Source organism: Arachis duranensis, chromosome 10 (genome assembly GCF_000817695.3).
Source record: "Arachis duranensis cultivar V14167 chromosome 10, aradu.V14167.gnm2.J7QH, whole genome shotgun sequence".
Classification (NCBI taxonomy): domain Eukaryota; kingdom Viridiplantae; phylum Streptophyta; class Magnoliopsida; order Fabales; family Fabaceae; genus Arachis; species Arachis duranensis.
The window spans coordinates 6,850,561-6,874,887 of record NC_029781.3 but is presented as its reverse complement, the minus strand read 5'-3'; the positions used below and the strand labels follow the sequence as shown (position 1 = coordinate 6,874,887).

At 37.1% G+C, this 24,327-nt stretch overlaps 2 protein-coding genes and 1 long non-coding RNA gene across 5 annotated transcripts; 1 reads left to right on the top strand and 2 right to left on the bottom strand.

Moving 5' to 3' along the window:
• Positions 1 to 1,681: 1,681 nt before the first annotated feature.
• Positions 1,682 to 8,043, bottom strand: LOC107468809 (uncharacterized). Its single transcript, XM_052255330.1, has 11 exons — positions 7,969 to 8,043; positions 7,823 to 7,886; positions 7,591 to 7,701; positions 6,936 to 7,000; positions 6,705 to 6,803; positions 6,415 to 6,494; positions 6,129 to 6,345; positions 4,511 to 4,566; positions 4,319 to 4,414; positions 4,048 to 4,231; positions 1,682 to 2,021 (listed from the first exon to the last, which is right to left on the bottom strand). The coding sequence occupies exons 3-11, from the start codon at positions 7,682 to 7,684 to the stop codon at positions 1,878 to 1,880; spliced, it is 1,035 nt and encodes a 344-aa protein (XP_052111290.1). The 5' UTR covers positions 7,685 to 7,701; positions 7,823 to 7,886; positions 7,969 to 8,043; the 3' UTR covers positions 1,682 to 1,877.
• A 99-nt stretch (positions 8,044 to 8,142) lies between these two features.
• LOC127742662 (uncharacterized) lies at positions 8,143 to 11,477 on the bottom strand. Of its 3 annotated transcripts, XR_008004021.1 has the most exons (3): positions 10,930 to 11,477; positions 8,826 to 8,990; positions 8,143 to 8,195 (listed from the first exon to the last, which is right to left on the bottom strand). It is a non-coding gene; the product is annotated as an uncharacterized LOC127742662 (long non-coding RNA). The 3 variants fall into 3 exon arrangements; XR_008004019.1 differs by lacking the exon at positions 8,143 to 8,195 and having other exon boundaries at positions 8,812 to 8,990; XR_008004020.1 differs by lacking the exon at positions 8,143 to 8,195 and having other exon boundaries at positions 8,812 to 8,990; positions 11,022 to 11,477.
• Positions 11,478 to 20,880: 9,403 nt separating this feature from the next.
• LOC107468805 (serine hydroxymethyltransferase 6) lies at positions 20,881 to 23,928 on the top strand. The gene is made up of 4 exons (XM_016088167.3): positions 20,881 to 22,156; positions 22,292 to 22,697; positions 22,941 to 23,042; positions 23,147 to 23,928. Exons 1-4 carry the CDS (start codon positions 21,104 to 21,106, stop codon positions 23,368 to 23,370), a joined length of 1,785 nt encoding a protein of 594 aa, XP_015943653.1. The 5' UTR covers positions 20,881 to 21,103; the 3' UTR covers positions 23,371 to 23,928.
• The last annotated feature ends 399 nt before the right edge of the window (positions 23,929 to 24,327 follow it).

Sequence of the window (24,327 nt, the reverse complement as noted above, 5' to 3'; positions counted from 1 at the left end):
TAATTTAATTAGTCATTATAATTATTATAAAATTAATTATTATTTAATTATATAATATAATTATTTAATTAATTAATATAATTATTTAATTAATTAATATTTTATATAATTATTTATTTTTTATTTTACTTGCCATTTGGCAATTGTATATTGGTTAATGGGAGTCCCCATTTAGAGGGACTCTCTCGTTTTGAATTGCGTGAAGGAACTCAAGTGAGTTTCTCTCCAACGCCCCATCTCTCTTTTCTCTTTGACAACACAGTAGGAGGATTCCAAAGTTTTGCCCGTTGGAGATGCTCTAACTATGGTCAATGCAACAACTACAACTTGCGGCATTCATGATAGTACACTTTTTACTTTATACTAGAATAATGAATTGTTGGTTGCCCAAATCTATGTTGATGATATTATCATTGAAATCTATGTTGATGATATTATCATTGGAACAATTCGAAACTCATTATTCAAGCACTTTGAATATTTGATTAACGATTTCCTAGATAAACAATGGGAGATGCGAATAACGTAAATAACAGGCCGCATTCTAGGTCCACTAAACATAAAAAGAAAAAAATCCTAATATAATTATCCATCCTTGTTCCTAATTACACTTTTCACCTTTCCCATTACCCTATTTTCACCGCAGCCACTCCACTCTTCCCTCCCCTATCAAGCCGTCGACGTCGCCAACAACATCGAATCTCAGCGCCGCAATTAAAAAAAAACATCTACGTGTAATAAAAAGCAACATCTATCGAAATTAAAAGAAACATCCATGTATAATGAAAACAAACATCCATGTACAATTAAAACAAACATCCGTGAGGTGTGCAACGTGATTAATGGAGGGTAGAGAGCTCCCCACGTCGTGGAAAGAGAAAAGAAGAAGACTGACGTAGGGAAGGACGCAATTGAGGATAATAATGCGAGGGGACAGAGGCAGTCCCCGCGACATGATGGAGGACGAAGCTGGGCTGCCTACAGCGATGAGCGGGATGAAGGCGCGAGAAGGGTGGGCTGCATGCGGCGGTTAGGGAGGCGCGACGAAGCACGGATGCGTGAGGGGTTGCGGACGCACGAGGGAGCCAGAACGCGTGCGGTGGTTCACAAGAGACGGTAGGGAGTTGTTGCGAGCAGAGGTGGGGCACGGTGCAAATGGGCAGGGAAGAATGTGATTATTGAAAGCCAAAATCAAAACAAGGATTATATTTACGTTGTTTAGAAAAAAACATTGTTTCCTATACTTTTCCTTCGATAAAAAGTGAATTTGACAAAAAATGATTGGATTTCTTTTCTACCTCATTACCAATAAACTTGATATTAAATAAATGTTGCCATTTGTTCTATTTTTCAGTCTAATTCTAAACAGATTGTTTGTTGCTGTTAACAGAATTCTCAATTTTGAAAGGCACTACTGATCTTGGTTTATAGGACGAAAAAAGTACAGGTGCTCGTAAGATTTACAGATGTTGACATCGTAGACAAAGTTAATAGAGAGTACAAGTGATAGTTGTTCTTCTGTAAAATGTTCCATCACGAGAAAACAAGCGAAAATTAGTAGCTCTACCAACTTTTCAAGTTGATCATGTTGCTACACAAGTTGTTGCAAACAGTCTTGTGGATTAGATCAATTTGAAGACTATCTTCTAAAGTACTCTAAAATTCCTAATTTCCTATCATCTGTAATAATACTAGTGACATATGCATTGAAAAAACCATCTGTATCGTTTTAGAACCAAACATATTGAAAAGTACACAGGAAAATTATACATTTTCTAAGAAATTAAGATCTAAAATATCTAAGTAACTTGAGCATCACATATCTAATGAGTTGCCATTTGCTTCAACAGAAGAAAATGAATTTAAGCATCACATAATCAGACGCGGATATCCTTAGGCTGAATAGAACTATCACTGGCTTGAAGATCCAACTGCAACTGTTCTTTAAGTATCCTTTCAACAGCATCAGCAAAGCTCAATATATTTTGGCGAACATCATCATCTAATGAGTTAGCGAACTTCTGAAAAGTCAAAAGTCAGCATGAAATCTTCCAATCATTTATTGTCAATCAGAATAATGCTAAGAGTATTTGGTAGCAGGTTAAAAATGGGGCCCAATTTTTCACGGACGAGTTCCATGGATAAAATTACACATGAAGATTATACATGAAAATTTCCACCCATTTTTCACCCAACCAAATATAACCTAAAAGGTTAACAAAAAGAAAGCAAGTAACACTAGAATGGGAAATAAAGTTGTCAGGTGAGGAGAACACATTTCAGTGCCAAATCTCTGCAATTTGCGAAATCTAAGTAATAAAGTGCATCACTGCATCCCCAAAACCAAATAAAAAGCAGTTAAGATACCACCAATTCATAACAGTGAGCATTCAAGGATCTCAGGCGCATGGAGGGATCGAGCAGCTATAAAGTATCTAAGATCAAAACAGCTCCTCTTAATTATCAGTTTACAACTTACTATAAAAAATTTTGGACCACATACAAAAAAGTTTTCTGCAACAAGAGAGATCGTGAGTCTTAAGCTAAGCACAGGTTAAGATTTCAACACCATTGTGAGGATTCAAGGACCATCTTGTAAACTCCTTGAGCAAACTGTTTTCTTGCGACTCAAATATTCAACTGACAATTAAATGTTTGGCATATTGTTCCCTAGAAAAGTTTTTCACTAGACGTGACCTCATTAGTGACAGTTATATATATACCTATGTTGAAGACATGATTACACTAGATCCAACTGGGCTTCTTACGTACGTATGAATTCGTGCTCCAAGTATGGGCTCTTGCCCTTATAAGGAGGAGGCAGTTGCATATTTTTGGGTTTCTTCACTAATAAGTCAAATGGCAATGGAAAGTCACCTTAATAACAGGCTAACTGGCTGAACACCTAGATAGTGATAGCTAAGGGTAGCCAACATGGTCTTCTGCAAAATAACTAGCACCTACTTTGATCCCCTAAGATTCTGGCGTTGTAGGATTTCCATTCGTAACATTTTTCTTTTATTATCACACTTGAGGTCCCTAACCATGTAAATAATAGGACAACAAAGTCTCAATTTAAATATGTACTCTTAAAACCGAACCAGTTACTAAAATGATGAAACTAGATGTTCAAAGGTTTAAGTTTAACCGAAATTTAACCGAATATAATGAAATAATATATTTATCTATGAAATATACATTATTTCAAAAAAATAATTTTATTTTATTATTTTTAAACAGGTTAACTGCTAAAAAATCAAATCAATTTTTAACCAAGTTTTTCAGTTTTTTACTGATTTATTCACAACTGGTTTTTTGTCTTGAACCAAAACAAATTGGTGGCAAATTTCTGGTTAACCCACTTGAACCAGCCGATTTGGTCCGATTCTCGGACCCATGATAATATGTATTAGTTCTTCTGTAGACTAATATGTCCTATTTTTTAATGGTGAGGGATGAATTTTCATTTCTAAATCTTGAAGATTTTCACTGTTAAATCCTGAGACCATTTTGTACCACAATTTGTATTGTTAGGGACTTCCATCGTAATAAAAATTGGGATTGGACAAAAATTGTTGGGAACCAATTTGGTAATTACCCAAAAACTTAAAAGAGTAGGGAGAAGGAATCAAAATGTACTAAGTATCATTAAATATAAATTTACAAACATGGTATTGTTTCAAAGAGAGAAAAGATAACATATGCCAGAACATCGACTGTTGAAGTTCAGAATTGAACCCCCTCAAATTGGACAAACTGACATCTTGAAATACAATAATAATGTTGTCATATGAACACTTGTCGGGAGAAATAACATTATTGAGAGTTAGGACTAAATTATTTGCCAAGTAACTGAATTTTGTAGTTATTAACAAAAGATATGTATAATACATTCAGCGCTAAGCAACCCTGTAATATCTAGAGTCAACTAAATTATTTAGTAAGAGCTGAGGTGAAAAGTCGAGTTTTAACATCACATTAGGAATGTTTGTACATTCCATAAGAAAAATCGCAAAGATATTTACTGTCAAGAATGAAATTTCTCACCTCAACGTTTGCATGAAAACTTAGAGAAGTTCTGTTCCAACTATCTGATCTCTTGACAGCTATCAGTGTTAACGGAGAAGCAAATATCGGCCAACCATCAGGCAGCTTTATGTATGCATCAATTCCACCAGCAATGTGAGCTACAATCATCTCATCTTTGTCCAAGTATTCAAGCATGTGTCTACTTTGAGCCAAAATGGTATAGAGATACCAAATCATAATCCAACTTCAAGAAAATAAAAAACAAAAGATGATAATATAAAAATCTAACCTCGATTTATTAGCATCCTTTACAACAAGAGACCTAAGTGTGCTCAGTATTATTCTATCTTGCAATTTTGTTATAAAGCATTGCAATGACGACTTACTGCATGGTAAATGATAGTCGAGAAGTATGAGTTATAACCAAAAAGGAATGGGGATAATAAATTGATAAAAACAAGAAAAACGGTAAATGGCAAACCTGACAGTCTTAGCATAATCAACAATGTCACTCACATGTACGTTGTTTGGAAAGAGCTGTATACAAACTCCAAAAAACATCACTATATCATCCGAAGATTACAAGGATTGTTAAAATGATAAATAAATTGATGAATAACCCTACTTTATATTTTTTTTTAGTTGTTTTAAACCAAACAGAAGCATATCAATAATTTCAGACTCTTTAGAACAACATTACTCCATACAGGAATCTTTAGGAATCAACACATGAGACATCATGATATTAGAATTGAGCTCCTTCATCTACCATATAACTACCAAAAGAACAGCCCCAAGATTGTTCAAATTTCTAATTGATATGATTACCACTAGAGAGGCAGGCAAATTTTACCTTCTATCATAAACTGTGAGAGTTTAAGGGAATACTAAGTTTTGAAGAGAATGGATATTGATAATGGGAAGGTAGTGAGACCTGATAATAACTTGTCAAGGGATAGATCTGTCTTGGCAATAAAGATAAAAATTGGTTCACAAAGTTGTTCAATGTCCAAGGAACCAATGAGTGGAAAAGGAGCAACTTAGTTCTCAACAATAAAAACAAGGTAGGCATACAAAAATGTGCAAATCAAACAAGGATTAAGATAATAAGCCATAACTTTGAAGATGCTTTTAGATTTGGAAGATACATATGATTGAGTGACTTATGGAAGGTTGAAGGTTCTCTAGGAAAAAAAGAGTCTAGATTGCCTATATTTGAGCAATAAAAAGTCAACATGGTGCCATCAAAACTAGTTACTTGTGTAAGAACAGAGTGAGATAACACCAGATTTTCACATAACAATAGCACCAGTACCAACTAAATCCAGTATAAAAATTATGGGGACTTCGATGAATATGGAAACCAATGATTCCGGTTGAGTAGACGAAATGGAACAGTAGTACTTAAAGTATATTTGGGACAACAAAGTAGCACTCACGTATGAGAAACATAAACATAGTGTTGATTTAGGCCTAAATGTAACAAAAAATAATCTGAATGTAGCGAAAGTTAACGCATTGCATTTAATAAGTAGACAAAGTTAAACAATATAGGATTATAAATTAATGCATTAGAGAGCAAGTCGGAGTAACCTACTTCATCGTATCATTGGGCATACCTAATGTTGTAGAATTTTGTCTCTTTTGTGGTCAAAGGAGATATTGTGAGTCCACTGATGTAATCATATTAAATATCCAGCAAAATATAACATTTACTCACTAATCTGGTATAAATGTAAAAGTTGAGCACACCTCAAAAAATAGTCATCATCTAAATCTTAACAAGATACCAATGATAACTACAAAGCCAATGGATGTATGGAAATGTTTATTAAGTAATTGAGCCGGAGTTGCTTGGTCATTGGCCACTTCAAAGACACAGAAAACAACCCGAACAAAATTTATTTGATAGACTAAAGCATCTCATAATTTCAAAGGCTCTTACGTAAATGGTGACATTCAAACTGTTACTTTTGGCTAACATAGTTATAGTTCATACCATTTTGTCTCCATATCAGTGTTGAACCCAATTGTAAAATACATTGAACAATGATGGGCACAAACAAATCAAATTAAGAAGTATTGACCTATTTTGATACCTGAACATTCTTTAACTTCAAAGTCTTCTCAAAAACTTCAATCAATAACTCATGACTCAGCTCAGATACATCATAGCTATCGTGAACTCTCGATAGGCATGAAAGATCCTCTAATTTTGGCATGTAAGTCCGTAACGACAACCTAATGCTGTTGTCCTCAAATGCAAGCACTTTAAGACCTGTTAATGCATCCTCAATCTGGTTGATAGCGTCAAACCTAAACAAAGAAGGAAGCTGAATGATCCACAATACAGATATCTAATTTAAACAAAAGACCTGAACTTACCATTTGAACTTGGACTGAAGATCCTCCAATGACTCTACAACTGACTTCATTTCATGAATCTCATCCTCAAGTTGTAAATACTGTAACATAGGAAAGACAACACTACAATAAGATTATTCTCTTTAATATATTAATATAAAAATTAAAAACTAGCTTAAAGAATCACCAAAAACAGAATAAAATTGATAATAATAGAAATGCCAAGTCTTTGAAATTAATCCTATTCTCACTACTGCTCAAGAAGAAAACAAACAGAAAGTAGTGAGGCTTAGACGCTTAGTCATCAAGACCTCTAAGTAATTGTCCAGAATTGCGACAGTTATAGTTGTATGATCATCTGCAAGCATAGACGAATCAATAGCTTCACTATTCTCTTCTGTCGTCTGATCCTATAATTATTAGCACAACAGAAGCCAATGTCAAACTACAATTATTATTGCAGCACATAAAATCCCATAACCTCCAGGATCAAAGTGCAAAACCGAATAAGTTGCTTCTTTAAAGGAGAAGCATGTACCAACCTTTGATGTAACATAATCTAATGAACATCTGATCTGTTCACACTTGGCCTGTAAGAGATTATAATCTGAAGAAAGGAACACAATTAAATTCTGGTGGTGCATTAGACATTTAGACAAGAGATGCATAGCAAAAATCAAAACTCCAAATCTTATTTTAGTCTTTGACCAAGATATACTCAGTCACTGCCACAAGAGTAATGTGATCAAAAACCCTCTCAATACTTGCCTAATTCTAGCATGAGAAATTCTTAAGTGATCTTAAAATAAATAAAACTAATTCGCAGTTCTACTCAGAACTAGACACATTAAATTTGTGTGTAACTGTTGTTTCCACCTTTGCTACATTTTAATTGTGACAACCCAGATGTTAAACTGTGAATGAGCATCCATGGGTCAATTTTATGCTTAATTCTATTCCACCACCCCTTCGGTCAAAATTCTGAACTCACAAACACACCCTAAGTAGTATCTCTTTGTACATCGATCCTTGTATCAGCCAGATACTGATATTTTCGGTCCCCACTTTTACGAAGTATGGAACATATTTTTGTGTCTCTGATCCTGTCCTTATCTCCAGAACCAAACAAGATTTTCATGTCTATTGTCTCTCTATTTCTGTTCCTGTCTCAGACACATAATAAAAGGTTCAACATACCATAATTATGTTTCTCAATTAGAAGCTCTATTTCTTTTGCTTCATTTGTGCCTTCAGCCTCCACCTTGTTCAATTCATCTTTCAAATGCTCCATGCAAGCATCTCCAAAAACTAGAAGAAGAAAAAATAAAGAAAAAGAAAAAACCAACAATAACAAGAATAAGTTAAACTAAACTAAATCGAAATCCACCAAGACACATTCCATAATTAAAATAAATAAATAAAAGATTACCGAAATCTTGTTGAGGCAAGAAAGCCAAATCCGAGGACTCCGCAAGAGCCTGGTGAACTCTGGTCTGCAAAGTCGAACAGAAAAGAAAAGAAAATGTGAAGTGAATTGAGAGTGAGAATTAGGAAAGGGCAGAATAGTAACAATACCTGAACATGAAGAGCGCATTCTTCGATTAAAGGATATAAGCTCGAATCATCTAACTCCTCGTCATTGGAAAGCTTTTGAATCAAGTTGAGAGAGAGAGAGAGAGAGAGAGAGAGAGAGAGAGAAGAAGAAGAAAAGAATAATAAGCGAATACAGGCACAGGGAAAAAAAAAGACCTGCGAAGGGCACTTGCTTCTGCCATTTCTCTCACAGCAACGACTTCCCTGATCTGAAAAAAACGGAGGAGGGTCTTTAATGCTGTGTTTGGGAGTTTTGAAAAAAGAGGGAGCAGAGAAGGAATTTTCGAACGTTTGAAACCGAGTAAACAACCAAACACGAAAAGATTGAGGTGATGAAAGAAATTACCATTATTAATTTAAATAAATTTTGTAATTATAAAAGATTATATTTATTTAATATTTTTAACAGAATCCCACTAGAAAATTAATGGAATATTTATACAATATATATAATAGACTATTTATTTAGTCCAAATTGAGTTAAAAAATGAATAGAATAAAATAGTACTATTTCTCAAACACAATATATCCATATTATCCAGAATAACCATAATAAACATCTGATATCCTACATCCCAAAACCCCGGTACTCCATTGCCTCCTCCCTCTTTTTAATAAGGATATGTCGTTAACTAAAGGTGATCGGTTTACGGTTTGGTTCGGTTTTTAAAAAACAGTCATCCGATCTAATGTTGTATGAATCCTTCGATTTGGTTTGGTTCGATTATTTTATCAAAACCAACCAAACCAATTGAAATCAGTTTGGTTTGGTTCGGTTTTTCGGTTTTTATATTCATTAAAAAGATTTCATGTTCTAATCATATATGAGGAACTAAAACCTTCTTAAGCTATTTTCAAATCAGTGATACAGAATACATAAAGGCCAAGACACTTGGTCTAGTAAAATGGTGCTGATTTGCAAGACAATTGGCTCCTATTTTGTGCTTTGATTGTCATCAAAATTCAGTGCAGAGGATTTGCATATCTCTGGATGCATCCTATACCTGTCATGAAAAAAAAAATCAAGAAACGGATTCAGCTTTTATCATAAAACAGGACAATGTAAAATTATAGTCATCTTTGCCTAACAAAAAATAAGCCATAAATTAGAACAACACTAAAATTAAAATAACATAAATTGGAACACCAAACCACAAACTCAAATTAAATAATTAAAACAGAGAATACTATAAACTTAGATAATAAAAATAAGAACACGGAACAAATTTTCAAACAGAAATTATCAAACAGAACCACAAATTACCAAAGCTGCAAGAACAAATTAGAAAATCCTAAACCAAAAATCATATAGCAAAATAAAAATAGAACCAATTATTAAAACCAGGGTTCTGAAAACCGGACCGGTTACAAACTGTTTTAGTCACTGGTTCATTGGTTTATTGGTCCAACCGAAAAAATCTGGTCCAACCGGTCTAACCATAGTTCAACTGGAAAAACCGTTCCATAATAAAATAATAAATAAATTATAAATAAACATCCTAAATATTTTTGAAATTTAAAACCCTACATAAAATATCACCAACTAAATGTAATTAATCATCAAAATATGCAATAACTTGCTGCAAATTTGTTGACAATTAACATAATTATACTTCCATTAAAAATAGCTGGATTGAATTACAATGCACAAGTTAAAGATAGAGAATATTGTCTTAATGTAGCTAAGTCAAAAAGTAAAACAAAAAATGAGTGTTGCACAATAAACACACAACAGAGCCCAAAACAAACACACAACACAACAGAGGCTGAAACAAAAACATAACAAAGCCTGAAACAAAAAGAATCCAACACTGAGGAGGGGTAGCAAGTCTGCGGAGATCAAGAACAGGGACAGTGCAACCAAACAATGAAAACAGAATTTTGTTTATATAACAAAACAATCAAAACATGAATCATACAATCACTAATTGCAAATTTTTTCTTCATAAGAACAGAACAATGAAAACATGAAGCATATAATAAATCAAAAGATCACCAATTGCAAATCTTTTAATAAGAACAGAAGTTAGAACAGTGAAAAATGAAGAAAGATTAGTAGTTTTCAACCAAATTTTAACAAAGCTCATCACAATGATTAACAACAAAAAAAAAAAGCAATGAAGGAACAGTGAATCAATAACATAGGCAGTGCAAATTCAAGAAACTTTAATAAAATTTAACTACAGAAACAGATAGTAAAGCAGTAATAGAGTTATCAATTTAAAATTTATCATCAAATACATTCAGTGAGCAAAACCAATCAACCAAGTACTAACTGGGCATTTGGAAAAAAAAAAAGAATCAAAATAACATTTAAATCACAGCAAAAACACAACAACAATAAGAACATTTAAACAAAGCAACCCAAAAAAAAATCTAAAAATCACCATTGCTGAAAACAACAATTTGATCCGTGTATGCTCAAAGAATTAAAAGCTAAGCTTACAGGAAAGTGAAGAATACCAAAACCAAAGAACCTTCAATCACAGCTTAAATCAAGAACAGAAAATCACAACAAAAACAAAAAAAATTAAAAGTAACAGAAGAACAACAGAACAACAACACAAGATCAATTAGCAAATTAACAAATTCACAATAACAGTTAAAATTTACCAGAAGAACACACTAGTGCAAGTGGAATCATCATGCTAATATGTTTTCTGCAAAGATGCTATTTGTGCAGCTAAAATTTCCTAATTACTAAGATCCAATTATTCTAATTTCACATGCAATCAACTTACTAAGTTTCTAAAAGCTAGAAATTATAAAACCAACCAGAAATATAGTTAAAGCATTTCATCAAACATGTTTAGTGCCGTAAAATTAAAACAAAATAAGAGAATTCAAAGCTTAATATCAATGTGATAGAGAAGAGAACATAACTATTGTAACTTTAATTCAGTCTATGAAATAATCCAAACCACTGCCAAATCAAATAGTTACTTGTTGTAATAGAAATCAGAAGTTGCAGAGTTTGAAGCAGAGTATTGGTGTTGTGTGAGGGTATTGTCTGGTGGCAGGTTTAGGGAACTCACGGCGGCGACAAAAGAGAGCAGTTCGACAGCTAGGTGGGCGCGCGGGTTGGTCGCGGTGTTTGAAGCAGAGAAACGTGGTTTCCAGACGAACACGAATGCGAACTCGAACGGTGAACGGCGATTGAACGCGAACAGCGAACAGTGAACGCCGAGCGAACGTGAACGGCGAAGAACGCGAACGAAGACGTGAACGTGAACGGCAAACAAACGGCGATGGAAGCGCGGCTAAGCAGACAAAGACGACGGACGCCGAGCTCGAGGAAGCAGCCGCGATCGGTGACAGCGAACAGGGGTTGAAGACTTGGATCACGAGGGAAGCTAGATAGACGGACGGATGGCGAACTTTGAGTACGACGGACGCGGCAGTATGCCACTCCTTGCGGCGGTGGTGTAGGCTTAAAGTGCTAGGGTTTTTTGGCTGGGGTTGTGATTTGATTTCTTTCTGAATGAAAGACAGAAAGGGGGAAAGGGAGAAAGAAACGAAGGAGCTTCTGTTTTTGTGTAAACCGGGCGGGTTTCGGTTCGGTCCAATCGGCTGGTTCAGTGGTTTTTTATCAGTTTTTTAAATGGCGATTTTACATGTCTGATCGGACCGTTAATGTTGTCGGTTTGTGGTTAAATCGATCTGACCGATCAGTCCGGTCCGATTTTTAGAACATTGATTAAAACAAAACTAAGAACAACTAATTAGATCCAAAAAAATTAGAACAAATAATTTACCTGAAAGCTAAGAGGCATCACCATTCTAGATGTAGAGGAATGGCTACTGCGATGACTACAACGCGAGGACGACAATGACTACGAACTTGCGAAGGACGACAACCGACGGCTCTGGTGCATGCTGCTGGTGCATGGAGTAGATGGCGTGCTGCTGGAAGAGGTGGTGTGTGGAGGACGACAGGAAGAGAACCTCTACGACGATGGGAGAGGGAGAGAAAAGAGCCGCACCGCCGCGATGGTGCTGTCCGACGGCATTGAAAGCAGGGAAAGGGGAGGAGTTTTCGGCGCTGAGAGGTGGTGAGAGCTCAGAGGATTGGAGACTGGAGAGAGGCTAAACGGAGTTAGGGTTACTGGTGGCTGTGAAAGGGTTAGCCGGTTCGGTCATTTGGAAGGGGGACTTTTATATAGGTTTTTTTAAGAAAATCGGTTCGATTCAGTTTGGTAAGAATTTTCAATAGCAAAATCAAAAACCGAAACGAGCCGCAAAAATAACTGCAAAACATCGTTTTTTCAGTTTTCAATTTGTTCAGTTATCGATTTTTTCGGTTCGGTTAGTCAGTTTTATTCGGTTTTGATCGATTTTGAACACCCCTATCGTTAACCTTCAATTCTATGTGGTTATTGGTGTTAGTAATGTCAATCTAAAGATTTAAATTCTTTTTGATATGGTTGTTACAAATTCGATCTCATAACTCGGCATTATGTACCATAACTCGGCACTTTACGTTATAACTCGGCGTTATACGTTACAATCAGACTCAATGGATTGCATCCTGCAATAAAAACGTCTGACCAGACAGAAACAAACTAATAACTGATCTTCAATTCAGATAAACAAACAGAAATATAACCGACCTATTATACTCCACTTATAAAGGTATGGTCTCTTATCCCTAACGAATATACTGAATTCACAATACTAACTTAAATATCAGAGTGCCTTTGCAGGTACACTCCCCCTTTTTTTTTCGCACTCTCCACAACGTGACATCTCCCTGGACGAAGAGTTCAGATCTTCCTAGCATAAAGCTCGGTGTTAAAGGCAACAGCTCGGCATCGACTCCCATAGCCGAAGTTACGTTCAAGTTACTCACATAATAACATTTTTTTTTCAACACTCAAAATTTTTGTCGCTTCTTAGTTACAAAATTAAAATTCTAAGTCTCAATTTGTAAGGGTAAACCGAGCTAAATTTGGAGAGAGACTATAGTTAATTTCGAAGAGAGAATATCAAGTTATCGAAAGATGAATTCATTTACATTGAATGTGAATTTTAGTTTTGTCAAAAATTTAATTGCGAGGAAAAAAAGAGAAAAAGATCGGAGATATTTTTTACAAATTAAATATGATAGAATCTGACACATTATATTGATAAATTTTAAAAAAAAGTTTCATTTGCTGTCTATTATAGACAATAAGTAAAAAAAATATTTATTAAAAATTATAATTTTGATTTTAAAAGTTGCCCAACAATGATGCGTATTGTTTGGTTTTCTTACTGCAAAGTCAGAATTGCAAATATTTTGTTTTAATAGATGAAATTGATGGTAGGTAAAAAGGTTTGGCTAGAATTTTAGTTGAGATGAATAATGATTACACATTTTTTATTCATGATGTAGTGAAAAATGTAATCAGAATGGAAGATAACCATGCAAGTTGACATTCATTATAAAGATAGAGAAGCTTGAAGGAAAAATTAAAACTATCAAGATATAGTTTATGTGTATTGTTGTTTATCTATTATTTTGTTTCATTTTCATTATATACTCATGAAGTAAAATTGAGTAACAATGGTGGTCTGATGTTTAGAATTTATTAACTTAAAATTTTTGGAATTAATGAAATGAAGTTGTTGTTAATTCTGTTCTTGCAATATTGTATATGAAGTGTTGATTTCACTGCTATGTGAAGTTTTCTTTTTGTTAAAAATTTTCAAATCGTATAAAAAAGTATGGATTTTAAACATTTCTGAAGATTGAGCTCCTTTCATCAAATTCGAAATCCCCTGAACTATGGGATTTTATTCCAGCACATTAGGTGAAGGTTGAGCTGAACTAAGAACAGTTAATTTTGAATTGTCTGTAATGTTTGCCATTGTTGCATCTGGAGGATCCCCTAAGATCCTACCGTCATCCATTGTAGCATTTCCGCGCTCCTTTTTCGGTCCTCGACTCTTCAGGCAACTATCAACTCTATGACCATATTCACCACAACCAAAGCAAATAAGATGTAGACCTTCGTACTCAACCTTAAACTCCCTTCCGAAAACTTTAATAGCTGGGACAAACTGATTTCGCAGATCCACCTCCACGCATAAACGTGCAAACTTCCCCTATGAGTGTATAGAAGTAGTTTGATCAATTTTTAACATTGTTTTAATCTTTCCGCCTGCCCTCCACAAGAAGTGATAGGTTTAGAGTTCCACTGGTAGCTCTAGAATTCTCACCCACATCGCTAATTTCTGCATAGCATCCCCTAACGGTTGAAACAACGGCCTCCACCTTTGTAGTAACAGGTAGTGACCTGCTACCTACTACCTGCCACGGGACTTCAAAGAACGCATGCTTATAGTCACCTTCGTTGCCAAAACGAACAAGGAAGAACTCTCTAGTTAGATCAATTACTTTAACATCCCCATTCTTGGACCAAACGCGTTGAACTCACGACTCCATAGATCGAAATCCAATATTCTTATCGAGTGCTTGACAATAAGAGAAAACTTCCATGGACGATACTATTCATCATACTCCGCCAAACTCACCTCAACTTTCTGCTTTGGATTGAAGGGAGCTGCTTTGCCGGCACCATCTTCAGAGACCTCCTCTAACGTATAGTCCTCAGCCACCATCTGAACAATCTCCTCCGATGAAAGAGAAATTCCCGCACCTCCCGTTAAGAGACTATCCTTATAAGAGACTTCGCATATCCTGTTTTTGCCGTTTGACTTCAGCTTTGACGAGGTCGCTCCTTTTTCAAATTTGGATGGTACCCTCAGTTCCTTCTCGTGGCTACTATCAATACTTGGAGATCCGTTCACAGGTTGCATATCTACGTCCGCCAATCTCCCATTCTCCTCTACCTCTGCGCTAGTAGCACTTCATCCCCATTAGGTTTGACTTTTTTAGTGCTGCGGTTCATCAAGTCCTCCTCTTGGGAAGTTGTTTCATCGAGCACTGTCGCTCTCTCACTCGTAACCATTAGTTTTTTTTTCTCTAGTCCCTCTTTTTTTCTCTAGTCACCAATTCCAGTATGCAAGTTTTTAATATAATTTGATTTTGACTCAATGATAAAGATTTTTTTCACTAAATGAGAGGCTATTAGTTTAACACCCACTTATAATATATATATATATAGCAAGTTAGTCGCACAACTTACTTTAAATTTGTTACGCACTCAACTCTAATCGAACGAATTAGATAGAATTAGATATCCACAGATAAAGTGAATGTATAAGAATAAATATGTATATATAAGAAATTTTTATTTTTAATATAAATTTTTGCAAAAACAATATATTAGCTGATGTATCAAGTTAAATAAAGGGTTAAGTACTTTTTTCGTCCCTAAGTCTGGCGCAAAAATCAAATTTGTCCCTAAACTTTTTATGTTATTAAAATCATTTCGAACGCTCAGAAATGCTTTAAAATCATCCTCCTCTCCATAAAACAAAATTTTCTGACACCTTTGCCCCTGAAGCCTTTAACGCTTCATTTTCATTCCCGCGAAAGGGCTTTAGTGTCTGATTTACGTTACACACTTGGACACTGATCTTTCACCTTTAATGATGTGCCCTAATAGAGGAGCGTCGTCACCTGAGGAGTAGCGTTACTGCATTTGGATTGCATTGATAAGAGTGTGGGAGGAGGTTGTTCCGCTGTAGTCATCTCGAATCAGGTATGTATGCACCATTGGTTTCGGTTTTGTGGAGCATGAACTTAATAATGTGTCATGAATTTCGGTAGTTTCCAAAAATTGGTAGGGTTTAATTTATAGTTTTTTGTTTTTTTATTTTAGGGGATGGGAATCTTTAACCTGAGTGTCTACCATGGGGGTCGATTTGGATATGACAATGGAACATTGCAGTATATAAGGGGACAAAAGACATTGATCGAAGATGTTGAGAGCGATTGCTGGTCTGTATTTGAGGCATATGCTTAGGTGAGACAGTTTGGGTACACAAAGAAAAATATTTCAGCTTTGTGGTATAAATATCCAAGTTCTGAATGGTTAGAGAAGGATCTAAAGTTGTTTGCGGGTGACAGAGATGAACTTGAGATGTGTAGAATAGCGGAGCTGAGGAGTCATGTTGAGCTTTTTGTGGTGCATAAGGTTGATGATGCTAAAGGATTTCCTGAAGTAGGGTATATTGATGTTGGAGGATAGGGTGAACAGGGCCAAACAGAGGAAAATACTATGAATCAGTTGGTGGTTTTTTAGGGTAAACTAGGTTAACAGGTGGAAAGGGACAATGCGGAGTAGGTTATAATGAAGGAGATAAATTGTACCGGGATGTGGAGGCTGAAAATGCACGGGTTGAATCAAACAGTGACGATGATAGCGATGATGAGGAGTTTATTCCTTCTGATATTGAGGTTGACAGTGCAGATGATATTCAGTTTACAGATAGTGAAGAGGAGTACGATGATGATAGTGGGTTTGAGGAACTGAAAGGTGTGACAGATAGTGACCGGGTTGATAAAGGCAAAAGGGTTGTGAACGGAGATTTCAGTGATGAGGAAGGCTTCAATAGTGATGAAGTGGATTTGGATTAAGAAGTTGGTGGTGGTTCAGATAATGAGGACAGACAAGATGATGATAACGATGAAGCTACTCGATATCCGATTCATAAAGATGTTAAAGACATGACGAGTTATAAATGGGAGGTTGGAACTATATATGCTTCAAGAGAGGAATTCAAAGACACTATAACAGCGTGTGCATTGCAAACAAGAAGGGGATCAGGCATGCCAATCTTGACTTGGTTAGAGTGAGGGCTGTTTGTCAGCAGGATTGTCTGTTTTGGTTATATGCAGCATAAATGAGTGAGGAAGAGACTCGACAGCTTATGTCGATGAACCTTAAGCATACTTGTGGCCAGTCACATAGGGTTGGGATAATACATACTGCTTGCCTGAGTAGATCATTCAAGAAGAAAGTGGAACATAACCTAAAGATCAAGATAAAGGACCTGTTGAACAAGGCACAAAGGAAGTGGAATTTGACTGTCACAACATCAATGGCAGGTAGGTCTAGACAAGTTACATTGAATGAGATACAAGGAACTTATCGGAAGCAGTATAAGAGGATTGCTGACTACTGCTCGAAGCTTTTACGGGCGAATCTTGGGTCCTCAGTGACGCTCAAGGTACAGAGGTCTTCTGATTTCGATGTTGAGGAACAGCACGATAGGTTAAACAATTTCTGCATATTTCAAAGTGTATATGTGTGTCTAGCTACTTGCAAGAAGAGCTTTCTACAGTGTAAAAGGTTTATTGGGTTGGATGGTTGTTTTCTCAAGACATCTCAAGGAGGATAGCTGTTGACCGCGATAGGTTGGGATCCTAATGATCAAATGCTTCCAATTGTATATGCTATTGTGGAGTCGGAGACTAAAGACACCTGAAAGTGGTTTCTCCAGCTGCTAATTGACTATTTTGGTGCTGAGACAATTGGTAGATCAACCTTCATGTCTGATCAGCAGAAGGTAAACGGTTATTCAATCATGTAACTTCTATTTATTGAATCATTTGACTTCTATTTAAACAATTATTGTTATAATGCAGAATGTTACCTCCTTTGTTAGGGTCTGTTGCCCGATTTTGATGAAGTCATCCCAAGTGTAGACCACAGGTTCTGTGTCCGCCATCTGTACAACAACTTCAGGAAGAAATTTCCTGAATTACACTTGAAGCAACTAATGTGGAGGCGTGCAAAGGCTACACACTGGAAGGAATGAGAGAAATAGATGCAAGTGATCAGAAAAATCAATGTGGAGACTCACAGGCATCTGAATGCTATTCCTCCTAGATTTTGGAGTAGGTTCAGGTTTAATTTTCATTGTAAATGCGACACTCTTGTAAACAATATGTGTGAGAGGTTTAGTGATGCAATAGTAGAGTAGGAAAAAGCCTATAGTTATAATGTTGGAAGAAATTAGGGTTTACTTGATGAGTAGATGGGCTGTTAATAGAGAAAGAATTCAAAATTTTAATGGTACAATTTTACCTCGCATTAGGAAGAAGATAGAGAGGAGGGGCAGGTCAGCTGGTGAATGGATGCCTTATTGGTCTGCTGCATAAACATATGAGGTTGTTAATGGATTGAACAAATTTGTTGCTGATTTGTCTGCTCATGAGTGTTCTTATAGAAAGTGGTAGCTCAGTGGTATTCCTTGCACACATGCCATCAGCTGCATCAATCTTAAAGGTCTTGACATGGATGCATTTGTTGATGACTGCTACAAGAAGCCTGCCTATGTCAAATGCTATGATTCGGTGATCAACTCTCTAAGTGGCCCAGATTTGTGGGAGAAGACGAACTTTGATGATGTGATGCTGCCTTCATATCGAAGGCCTAGCCACAAACTAGTCAAGAAGAGGAAGAGAGGTCCTGATGAAGCTGAGGACAGTAGCCAGTCCCACTTGTCTAGGAGGGGACAGATTCAGAAGTGCTCAAACTGTGGTGAATCAGGTCACAAGAGGGGAGGATGCAAGGAGCCACCCATGTCTGTAAGTGTATTTATAATATGTATATTAGGGTTTCAATTGAATGGTTCATTAACAGCTTTTTTTAATGTGTTTCAGGCCCAACAAACTAAGCAATCTGCTATGAAGAGAACCAATGGAGGGAGGAAGACTTCATCTGTAATGCCCATAACCAGGTCTAAGGTATCATCACAGCTTGTTATACAATCTGCAACTAGAGGTAGGAAGAGGTCCAAGAGGCAACAGAAATAATCGTCACAGCCCCAACCAGCCACCTCCCAGCCCAGGTCCAAGCCCAGACCACCATCACCTAGGCCCAACACACAACCAGCAGGTACTCTCCACTGAAGGCCCAAAATGTAGCCCATCAAAAGCTCCACACAACAACCACCTGCACCAAAGAAGAAGGATGCATCCAGCTCGAGCCAATCAGCCAGGACTGTCTCATTCAGTCACAGAATTCAACTTCATGTATCTCCAAGAAAGTTGAGGTTCATGACAAAACTTTCACCAAGAGCTTGGAGAAAACTTTAGAGATTTATGAAAATTTCAGATGTGTGATGTTATTAATGTATTGCTGACTTGAGTACTTCCAATTATTTTGTGTGAAACTTACCTAGTAGGGTCTATGCTTCTTGTTTCTTAGATAGCAATAGAGTTCCTCTAGGTTTCTTTTTATGTGAAAGTTAACTAGACAATATTTTGCTCAGAGTCCATGTAATGGATTTGGTGGTGACTGAGGTTTCTGCATTTTGTTGTTATTTTGCTATGCTTATTAATGAATTTGACATAGTTGTGCTCTGTCAAATGTGCTTGTGGTTATGTTTAATGTCAGTTCATATAGATAAAGTTTGTTAACACAACTCTTCAATATTAATTCCAGACAAACAGATACATTTTCCTTTCCAATTTCTTGTCAAATAATGATACAGCAATTCACTTACATAATATATCACCAACACCCTAAACCAAACTCATTAACACAGACTTTGTCCACTCACAGCAGCAGCTTCATAATTAACATAATACAATTCAATTTACAAAACTCATATTCATTCAAACACATGCAAAAAGAGCCCTATATTCTCCCATAATTTCATCAACCATATTTCAGTGGCATCACACAAGGTAACTCCTACTTCTGATTCAACTAAAACTGCAACCAGAAAAATTAAACCAACCCATCCAACCGTGTCCAACACTACAGCAACCTTGAACTTCCACTAAATGTCCCTCACTTTTGCTTTCAGAGCCATAACTTTCCTCTTCATCCTTGCAACCTGCGGATCTTCACTATCTACTTCTGGGTCTGCCCATCGGAAGAACTCATACTCTTCTTTAATCTACAGCATCCTACCAGAGTCAGTACCCACAAAAAAGAAAACATTGCCATCAATCACGAACAAAAATTTAAAAAACGAACCTCATAGTAGACACAGCCCCAAAATCGTCGTCCAGGGTTGTTCTTCGTTCCCGAAATTCTTAGCACGAGTCTCTCACCATGTCCACAAAGAAGCTCCCTCTTCTGCGCAGACGACCGACTACGAGACGACCGTGAGCTCTCAGTAGCCATGGCTCCACCCAGCTTCGTGAACCCTAGCAGCCACTCGAGGACGTTGGTTGGGGGTGAGATTTTGATTTAATCCCACCCTCTCCAACCAGTTATAAAAAAAATCTTTTTTTTATTAAAGGCTTCAACTACCAGTTGCAACCAAAAAGGCAAAAGCGTCCAAAAATTTCTTTTATGGAGGAGAGGATGGTTTTAAACTTTAAAGCGTTTCTGATCGTTCGGAATGATTTTAATAACAAAAAAAACCGGAGACAGATTTGATTTTCGTCCCACACCTTAAAAACGAAAAAAGTATCTAACCCTTAAATAAACTATCATTTTTATGAAGCACGGACACTTTGTTGAGTTGCCGTGTCTGCGTGTCGGATACATTTCGGACACGACACTCACCAACACTCGTCCGACACGCGTGTCTGTTGTGTCCAAACCGTGTCTCAATAAAAAAAAAAAAATTCTTCTCCAGACACATTTGGACACACCTAAATACAATCACGTATCAGCGTGTTCGGTCTTATTCTTAATATATATTCTTAAAATAAATTTAGATATAGTATATATTATTATTTATTAAAACAAAAATATTTTAAATACTTGATATAATTAAAATAAAATATTAAAAATAATTTAAAAAATTAATTCACATTTTAATATCAATAAAATATTAAAATATCATTACGATTTATCTAAAAACTACTTTATAATTTATATATATGCGTGTTCCCGTGTCATATAAGATTTTAAAATTTGCGTGTCCGTGTGTCCCGCATCGTGTCGTGTTCCGTGTCCGTGTCAATGTCCGTGTGCCATTACTTTTAACTAAAAAAACAAAAAAAAATCTAAAATAGAAGGCAGAGGCAGCAGCGTCCAGGTACATCCCCCGAAGGCCGAAGACAGTCATCGACCATCCTTCTCTGTCAAATCCACCCCCTCTCCCTCTATTCATTCCTTTTGTTCCCTTCCCCTCTCAATAGGGTTAGGGTTTGGGTTTTCAATTTCAATCTCCATCTTCCCCCAAACACTTCAATCAATGACCCTAACCTCTCACTCCTAGTTCATACTTCATATCAATCTCAATTTTACTTTCATCCATGGACTTGTCTCATCCCCACTCCAATTTGTCGCTCGGCTTCTCATCCTCTCACGCGTCGCCGCCACGCCGCCCTCCAATCCCCGACGAATCTATCACCCTCCAGCTCGAATCCAGCCTCCGTGACCCTTCCCACCCTCTCCCTCCGGTTCCCCTCCAGCTCCTCGAGCCCCAAACAGCCACCGATAACGGCAACCACGATTCCGAGTTCAACGACGCCGCCGACGATGAAGACGACAGGGACGTCGAGGAATTTCGCATCCTAGGCCACTCAATGTGCCTCAAGAGGCGAAGAGATTGCGATTCCTCATCCTCTTCCTCAATCTCTTCCTCCAAGAGGGTTTCCGTTTCCCACGAATCTGATCTCGAGGCACGGCGAGCTTTGGTTCGCTCATGGGGGAACCAATCCTTGCAGCTTGCGGACCCCGACGTCTTCGACATAATGGAGAAGGAGAAGAGAAGGCAGTACAGAGGGATTGAATTGATCGCCTCCGAGAATTTCGTATGCAAAGCCGTTATGGAAGCTCTTGGGAGCCATTTGACTAACAAGTACTCCGAGGGAATGCCCGGTGCACGTTACTATGGAGGTAACCAATATATCGATGAGATTGAAACCTTGTGTTGTGAGCGTGCTTTGCTTGCGTTTAATCTTGACCCCAAGTGTTGGGGTGTCAATGTTCAGCCATATTCGTGTACCTCTGCGAATTTTGCAGTTTACACCGGGTTGCTATTGCCCGGTGATCGTATCATGGGGTTGGATACACCCTCTGGAGGGAACACTAGCCATGGTTACTATACTCCCAATGGGAAGAAAGTTTCCGGTGCCTCCATTTTCTTTGAGAGCTTGCCTTATAAGGTGAACCCACAAACTGGGTATGTTGATTATGAGAAGCTTGAGGAGAGGGCGCTTGATTTTCGTCCCAAGATACTTATTTGCGGTGGGAGTTCGTACCCTCGAGAATGGGATTACGCAAGGTTTAGGCACATTGCGGATAAATGCGGAGCTGTTTTGATGTGTGATATGGCACAAATAAGTGGGCTAATCGCAGCCAAGGTGTGAAAAAATCATCCTTCTGTTGCTTTTAAGTAGTTGTTTTACTTAATGCATTATTTATGGCCCCTATCTGTTGTTTTGAAGAAACATTTATCTTTGGCTTGCTTTATTTTTATGGTTTTGTTATCTCCACAGGAATGTTCAAACCCTTTTGACTATTGTGATATTGTTACTTCAACAACTCACAAGAGTCTTCGCGGTCCAAGGGGAGGCATAATTTTTTATCGGAAGGGTGCAAAACCAAGGAAGAGAGGGATTCTGTTAAGTCAGGGAAATGAAAGTGATCAGTATGACTTTGAGGAAAAGATAAATTTTGCTGTTTTTCCATCGTTGCAAGGGGGCCCACACAATAACCATATTGCTGCTCTTGCTATAGCTTTAAAACAAGTGGCTACTCCTGAGTATAAGGCATACATGCATCAAGTGAAGAAAAATGCTCAGGCCTTAGCATCTGCTTTATTGAGAAGGAAATGCCGCCTAGTAACTGGGGGTACAGACAACCACTTAGTGCTTTGGGATTTAAGGCCTCTTGGATTGACAGGTATTGTATGACTGTCTCATATTATGATTTAATGTTGGTTGCTTCTTTGTTTGATAATGCTTACATTACATCTCAACTAGACTCAATTAGCTAGTTTGCATTGTTGAACTTCTACTTTTATGACAGTTTTTTCTTTCTTGGATGACTCTCAAGTACTTTACAATCTCAAAGTTTTGCTTGTAGAGTTTGTAAATTTCAGGTTAATTTTTATTTATTTATTTTTTTGTTCTCTTTGGTTTGCAGGTAAATTTTATGAGAAGGTCTGTGAGGCATGTCATATTACTTTGAATAAGATTGCAATTTTTGGTGACAATGGAGTTATTATTCCCGGAGGTGTAAGAATAGGTAAGTGATGGTTCTTTACATCTCAATCTTGAATGTTTTGTTTGCTTGGCATACTTGATCTGATATACTTACCCTGCAGACGAATTTTATTTTCTATTACTCAGGTACCCCTGCCATGACTTCAAGAGGATGTTTAGAAGCTGATTTTGAGACAATGGCTGAATTTCTGTTTAGAGCCGCGCAACTTGCAAACGTATTGCAGAGGGAGCATGGGAAAATGCAGAAGACTGTTTTGAAGGGGCTTGATAGCAGTAGGGAGGTTGTTGATCTCCGGGCTCGGGTTGAAGCTTTTGCAACTCAATTTGCAATGCCTGGTTTTGACATTTGAAGATGATATGGCTGGTGGTTTGCCATTATTAATTGTTCATAATATATGCTATAGGAGTGGGTTGCCCTGCCTGATTGCTGCAAAAGCGACTCATCTTGGACTGCAATATATTTTGTTGTCGAAGTCATGTCCTCGTTGCCTTATACAGTGTCTTCATGTTTTCACATGTTGCAGTGAGCTGCAATGTGGTACAGTACAGCACAGTACACAAGGGTGTACTGCTTTTGAGGTTTCTTTTGGTAATCAAGCATCCCATTCCCGCCTCAATGAACGGTGCACCACCACTGCTGATTGCAGCAAGTTGGCCATTAGAGGCTGGAACTGGGATCCTTGATCAAACGTCCTGCGTACAGAATTCTTGCCTGGTGAATCTGCAGAAAATAATTTATTTGATAAAGGTTAGATGCCTTGAATTCTTTTGCCTGCTTTTTGATGCTGAAAGCTATATTTTACTTTCGTTCTTGCAGAATTTACCCTTCTGTGGGATAATTTTTGTACCGATGTCAATCAGAATACCATGCCGTGTTAATTGTTAAATATATAGGTTATTGTGGTAAATATGTGATTGCTTTGTACCCCTTTCATAATTATTCTTTTATAAGTAAATTATTTTCACACAAAAAAGAAATAGCTTGATGATTCTTTACAAGTAATGAAACATGTTTCAGAAGCGATTGAGTTCACGCAAGTATTAGCAGTTCTTGCTTGTTTGACTTGACCCATGGATGAGTTGAGTGTGGACATTGCGAGGTCCTTTTATATTGAATGTTTTGCCAATTTGCCACCCCCCTGGAAGCCAGAACCGACGTTTTTTTAAAATCAGTTTAACATATTTAGGGATGTGAGATTCAGATGGGTATTTCATACTTGCATGTTTGGCAGAATTGAAGGGTAACTCTGTACCATGAAAAAAAATAAAAAGAACAAGAAAAAGGTTATTGATGGGGAAATGGTGTT